The sequence below is a fragment of the Echinops telfairi genome, unplaced genomic scaffold (genome assembly GCF_000313985.2).
Source record: "Echinops telfairi isolate 266 unplaced genomic scaffold, ASM31398v2 ScPeMD7_5;HRSCAF=22, whole genome shotgun sequence".
NCBI lineage: Eukaryota > Metazoa > Chordata > Mammalia > Afrosoricida > Tenrecidae > Echinops > Echinops telfairi.
Genome location: NW_022103901.1, coordinates 22,506,321 through 22,512,688, shown reverse-complemented (window position 1 = coordinate 22,512,688; position 6,368 = coordinate 22,506,321). Strand labels below are relative to the sequence as shown.

The window sequence follows — 6,368 nt, the reverse complement described above, 5'->3', positions numbered from 1 at the left end:
ATTATCGGCCAGGCTGGCACAATTAACTAACTCAATATGCAAAAAGTTGGAATTTCATCTACTTTGTTACCAGATAACTAGCAAGAAATGCTAGACATGGGATTCAAATTGGCCTCTGCGTCTGTGTTACCAACTTCCATACTCCGCTGTCTGTCAATGAATTCACCTGGAGAAGAATAGGTTCTCCATGGTCTTGGAGCAACAGAGAAAGAAAGAGAGCCAGAAACAGGAGGATTTGGAATGCCTGGCTGAGGGCCTCCATGAGCAGCCGCCTCCTTTGCCACCTGACCACCTACCGCCATTACTGAACATTTTGATCCAAGATTCTATAGAAGGATCCCGATCAAAAGGAGGGAAATGCAGAACAGAACATAAAATTCTCCTGGATTCTAGATTTTCTGGAGCCACGGGGGCTGGATGACTCTCTGAAGCTATTGCCCTGAGATAATCTTTAAAACATAAACCAATAATCCTCCAGTAAGTCTTCTTGAAACCAAAGAATAGCTCAGCTTCCCTAGTCAAGGCTGTCTCCCTGGACACAGACCTCTATCTGTATGAGGTTGAATTGACAGCAGCAACTCCAAAGGTTAGATGAGGAGCTTATGCTGATGGGGGGGGCGGGCGCGGCGGGGGGGCGGGGGGTGCCAACTCAGGAAAGGATGGTGAGAATGGCTGACCAACTCGAAGCATTCATCCATATCGCTGAATTGCACATGTAGAAATCATTTGGGTGGGTTTTGTTTTGCTGTGTACATTCTCAACAACAACAACAACAGAAACAGATGGAGATTCCCTGAAATCTCCTCCCTCTGTTCCTAACCTGCTTCTTCCTATTCTTCAGGTTGCCATGGCGTCGCAGTCCCTTCTTCCGAGGACATCTTCAAGTTAGCTGAGGCCAATGCCTGCTGGGCCCCGGAGGCCTTCCTTTGCATGGAGGAGGACACGTTCGTCAGGCACGTGGAGCTGCTGGGCACGGTCCAGGGCTTCAGTCGGCCTCAGCTGATGAGCCTGAAGGAGAAGGCGATAGAGGTAGAGCTCCTTTCAGAGGGAGGAAGCATTAGACCGAGGGGACAACCAACAGCCGCAGCCTTTCTGCGCAAAGAGGAGCCTTTCTCAGGGGGTTGTGCACATCCTGTACTGTGCTTAGAATTCCACCACACCAGCTTAGTGCTAGATGGGAGATGTCTGCATCCGTGAGCTGGGCAGTCTCGAGTTTCCCCGTTGTAGGACTGTGACAGAGGATGGAGGGGTCTTGGCACATAGCGGATGCTCTGGGGCCCCTCACCACAGTGGTTCCGGGAGTGGCGCCTTTTCTCTGAAGTCGCATGGCTGCTTGCTGCGGCCGTGCTCAGAATCTGCTGGAGACATTCATCGGGAAGCAAACGTACCAGAAAGAAACAAGAGGCGGACTGAGAGTCACTTGCCATCTTTTAAAAGCTAGACTTTCATGGCGTATTTTGGATCTGAGCTGCTAGGATAGGATAGTTACCCCGGTGGGGATAAGAAATTAAATTCCTTGAAATTATATTTGTAACTCAGGGTTTTTTAATGTCACTAGTCCAGATTTATTGGAGAAAACCCAGATGATAATACAGAAGGAAGCCAATCCCAATCTTTGACACAGAGAGAAGAGCTGTTTGTGCTCTGGTACGCGAGCTCCCCAGACTTCTGTTTATGTGTATAAAATGTATTTATATATTCCCCATATCAAATGGCGAGTGTGTTTTATACATACATGAGGATATGTGGAAAACACATTATGCCGTCACGTTCTGTGACCTGCTGTCCACATCTAACAGGCGTGTGCACATTTCTCCGTATGGCAGAATCTGATTTATTTAGTTGCTTGTTAGATTTTTAGGTAGCTTTTACTGTTTTTTCATGCCACAAGGAATGCATTTCTACAGGTATCTTTGAGTACCTGTCTCGTTATTTCCTTAGGCTACGTTCCCAGAGGTAGAATTTCTGGGTCAAAGAGTATAAATAGTTTCAACACTTTTAATACATAGAACCAAATTGCCCTCTAAAAGCACGTGCCAATTTATGTTCTCAGTAGCGACAAACGAGCGTATCCCTGACCTCATACCTTTTCAACACCCCAAGCACTCACTTGATGTATTCATTGCCGATATGATGGGTCAACAGGGCATGTTTTGATAGGTTTTTAAAACTGATATTTGAACAATTGACTGCGAGTAAACTGTTTTCCAGGTATCTGTTTCTCCTTTTGTGAATTTCCTGTTTGTGTCTTTTTTTCCTAGAAAAGTGCCCAACTTTTGGATATTGATTTATAAGAGACCTCTATAAAGGAAGGGGATTTAGTCCATGCCCCCTTTAAATGTTGCCAGTAATGTTAATTCTGGTGATTTTCTGCCTGCAGGTGTGGGGCATGCCTGTTTCCTGGAGGGTGCACCATATCGTCTCCCTGGGGTGCATCGCTCTAGCTCTTAATGAGAGTGAGTTGGAACAGCTGGATCTCAGCTCCATTGATTCTGTAGCTTCCCTGAGCCTGCAGACAGAATGGACCCCAGGACAGGTAGGTAAATGTTGTTGGATCTTTAAATGATTATATTTCTTTTTATTTCATTTTTCTCATCTGTGACTATACTAATACTATTTATAATAGGTGTTTTAAAATCCTTGTCAATTCCATCGCCACTATCATGACTGAGCATTCCCATGGCCTGATTTTACTTCTAGTTGTGGGAGATGATTTGAAAGCCTGATCATTGTGATCCAGGGTTGGACATTGTCAATTTTATGTTGCCAGTTGCCAAATTTTGCCGTATCCCTTTGGGCTTGGTTCTGGCATACACTTGAATCATCTTTGAATCAATGGGATCCTTTTGAAGCGTGTTTAAAGGCTTTATCAGGGCAGGCTCAGATTCGCCTTTATTCTGTCATCAATTTCATCCTGTTATTAAATCATGTTTTTCTGAGGACTCTGCTTCATGCTCCGTATATTCTGAGAGCTCTCCACGCTGACTGGTGGGAATGTGAAGTAATCCCAGCTCCTTGGAAACTCTGGGAGTCGTTTAGCCTCCTCTTTTTTGGATGGCTCTTTCCCTGTCTACCTGCAGTTTGACTCCCTGACTGTGCAGTTCAAACCCAAACCACACTCACTGCCATGAAGTCAATGCTGACGCACAGCTTCCCTATGGGACAGGGTAGAAGTGCCGCTTGAGTTTCCGAGACTGTAACTGTTTGCGGGAGAGGAAAGCCCCATCGTTCCCCCAAGGAGTGGTCAGCGGTTTAGAAATACTGACCTTGCAGTTAGCAGGTGACTTGAGAAGACCTCTGTGCTGTTACCTGGCCCTCTCTGGGCACCTCTCTCCTCTCCAGCACTCCCTGTGCCCCAAACTCTGGGTGCCGTGAATGCTTTGAATTTGGCTCTCTGTTCTCAGCTCAGCCTGGCCACTGGGCTTGGCGGGTTCCTGACCCTGTCCTGTAGCTTGTCCTGTAGCTTGGAAAGTGCTCTAGGCGCTTTCTAAGTCTGCAAAGGCAACTCTCAGCATTCGTCCTGTTGGTTTCCCATCTTTTAGAACCCCGGTCTCTGTTGTCCCATGTCTAAATGCAGTTGTTCCAGATTTTATGTTCGCATGCTAATTGCTTATAGTGGGAGGGGAATTGCTGTGACAGTTAATCCTTCATGGTCTGGGTGGGAGTTCTCCCCAGAATTTAAAGTGTTTCAATTGGGAGAGAACTTTAATATATTGACTGTCATTGGAGCCTGTAGTGGCGCTGTGGGTGAGCGTTGGACTGCTAACCACAAGGTCAGCTGTTCAAACCCACCTGCCACTCTGAGAGAAAGATGGGGCTAGCTGCTCCTGTAAAGATTCATAGTCCCAGAAACCCTACATAGAGTTGCTATGCATTGGAATGGGCTTAATGGCACCGGGGTTGAGCTTGGGGTCTGGTACTGCCGTTATTTTCAGTTTCAGGCAGCTATCCCAAGTCACCATCACTAGGTGAACATATTCTGTAGTTCAGCTCACTGCCACTGAGTTGATTCTGATTCACGGAAACCCTGTACGACAGGGTACAACTGCCTGTGTGGGTTTCCAAGAGTGCATCTGTACAGGGTAGTGGTTTCCAACTGCTGACCTTGTGCATCATAGCTCAACTTGTAAACACTACGCCGTGAGGGCTGCTAGTCTGCAGTTTGCATCCCCATCAAAGGTGTACCTAGCATAAGCACACGTGGTGGAGAAAGCTGATGGTGCCCAGCTATCAAAAGATAAAGTGTCTGGGGTCTTAAAGGCTTGAAGGTAAACAAGCGGCCATTTAGCTCAGAAGGATCAAAGCCCACATGGAAGAAGCACACCAGCCTGTGTGATCATGAGGTGTCGAAGGGATTAGGTATCAAGCATATCATTGTAAATTAGGGGGTGGTGCAGAGTGGGGCCCCAAAGGCCATTTGTGGACAACTGGTTATCCCCTTACAGTAAGGTGACCAGATTTTAACATTGGTAAAGCGGGACAAAAGCAGGACACCATTGATAAAACTCATATCCTGGCAAATAGCCTCATGGCAGCCAAAAACTGTATACCCTAGCTTGTTGTGCATTCTTTCCAAAAATTGGGACTTTTTAAAAACGCTGCGGGACACGGGAAAAATTGTTAAAAATCAGGACTGTCCCACCAAAAGCGGGACGTCTGGTCACCTTACCTTACAGAAGAGTTGCCAGGAGGAGACAAGCCAGTCAGGGTGCAGTGTAGCAACAATGAAACATACAACTTTCTTCTAGCTCTTCAATGCTCAAACCCCCCCCTCCCCCATCTATCATGATCCCAATTTTACCTTACAAATCAGGCTAGATCAGAGGATGTACACTGGTAAAAATAGGAACTGGAAACACAGGGAATCCAGGACAGATGATCCCTTAGGACCAGTGGTGAGAGTGGCGATACCAGGAGGGTGGAGTGAAGTTGGGGTAGAAAGGGGGAACTGATTACAAGAATCTACATATAAACTCCTCCCTGGGGGACGGACAACAGAAAGGTGGGTGAAGGGAGATGTCAGACAGTGTAAGACATGACAAAATAATAATAACTTGTAAATTATCAAGGGTTCATCGGGGGAACAGGGAGGGAGGAGAAAAATGAGGAGCTGATACCAAGGGCTCAAGTAGAAAGCAAATGTTTTGGGATTGATGATGGCAACCAATGTACAAATGTGCTTGACACAATGGATATATGTATGGATTGTGATAAGCATTGTATGAGCCCCCAATAAAATGATTTAAAAATATATATATTCACATAGAAAAGGAAAAAAAAAGGTGCACCTGGAGGAAAAGGGAACCAATTGCAATGATTGACACATTACCCCCACCCCCCACCCCCAGGGGTATGAACAACAGAAACTATGTGGGAAGGAAGTCAGTGTAAGATATGAATAATAATAATTTATATTTTATCAAGGGTTCTTGAGAGGGGGAGGGAAGAGGAGCTGATACTAAGGCCTCAAATAGACTGTAAATGTTTAGAAAATAATGATGGCCACATATGTACAAATATGTTGGATACAATTGATGTATGGATTATTTTAAGAGCTGTAAGAGCCCTCCATAAAATGAACTTTTAATCTAAAAGAAAAAATGCACCTTACAATCATTAGTTTTTGAAACCATCCAGCATTGATTCCAATCATGTACTTGCCCATCCCTGACTCACCACTCTGGCTAGGAGCAGTTGTGTTGGGGGGCCAGGCATGCACAGGGAGTAGAGCTTGTTTCAACACAAACACACAAACTGAGCGTGGAGACTTGCTGTTTGGTAGTCGGAGTGTAACAGGTAAGCACTCAGCTGCTCACCCAAAGGTTGCAGGGTCACCGGGGGATCCGTGCCTGTGAAGAGCACGCCCTCGAACCCCCTATGTGGCAATTCTGTTCGGCCATGGAGGGTTGCTGTACTCCAACAACACCAACCCTTGGCATCCTGACCCCTCTAGAGGCGAAGAGGTGATATACTGGGCTGCTAACAGCAAGCTCCACGGGAGAAAGATGAGGCTTTCTTCTCCCATAAAGAGTTACAGTCTTGGAAAACCACAGAGGTGGTTCTGTCCTCTCCTATTGGGTCACTGTGAGTCAGAATGGACTGGATAGTAGGGAGGGAAAAGCACTGTCCACAACTGAGTCCTCAGAACCCGTCACTATGTTACCTTATAGGAAACAAGGGCTTTGCAGATGTAATTAATTGAAGGATTTCAAAATGGGGAGACTATTCTGGATTATATGATGAACTCAATGCAATTACAGAGGTTCTTGTAAGAGGGAGGGGGGAGTGTCCCACATAGACAGACAGATGATAGATTGATGATGGATAGATAGGTGATAGAGGATTGATAGATAACATTGAAGTTTCTA

General features: G+C 45.9%; 1 protein-coding gene across 1 annotated transcript in view; it reads left to right on the top strand.

Annotated features, from left to right (window-relative positions):
- The window catches only part of OTOA (otoancorin), an 85,859-nt gene that overhangs the window by 62,231 nt on the left and 17,260 nt on the right, over positions 1-6,368 (top strand). The window contains exons 22-23 of the mRNA XM_004706064.2: positions 842-1,029; positions 2,381-2,536. Coding sequence (XP_004706121.1) covers positions 842-1,029; positions 2,381-2,536 — 344 coding nt within the window. The remainder of the gene's footprint in view (positions 1-841; positions 1,030-2,380; positions 2,537-6,368) is intronic.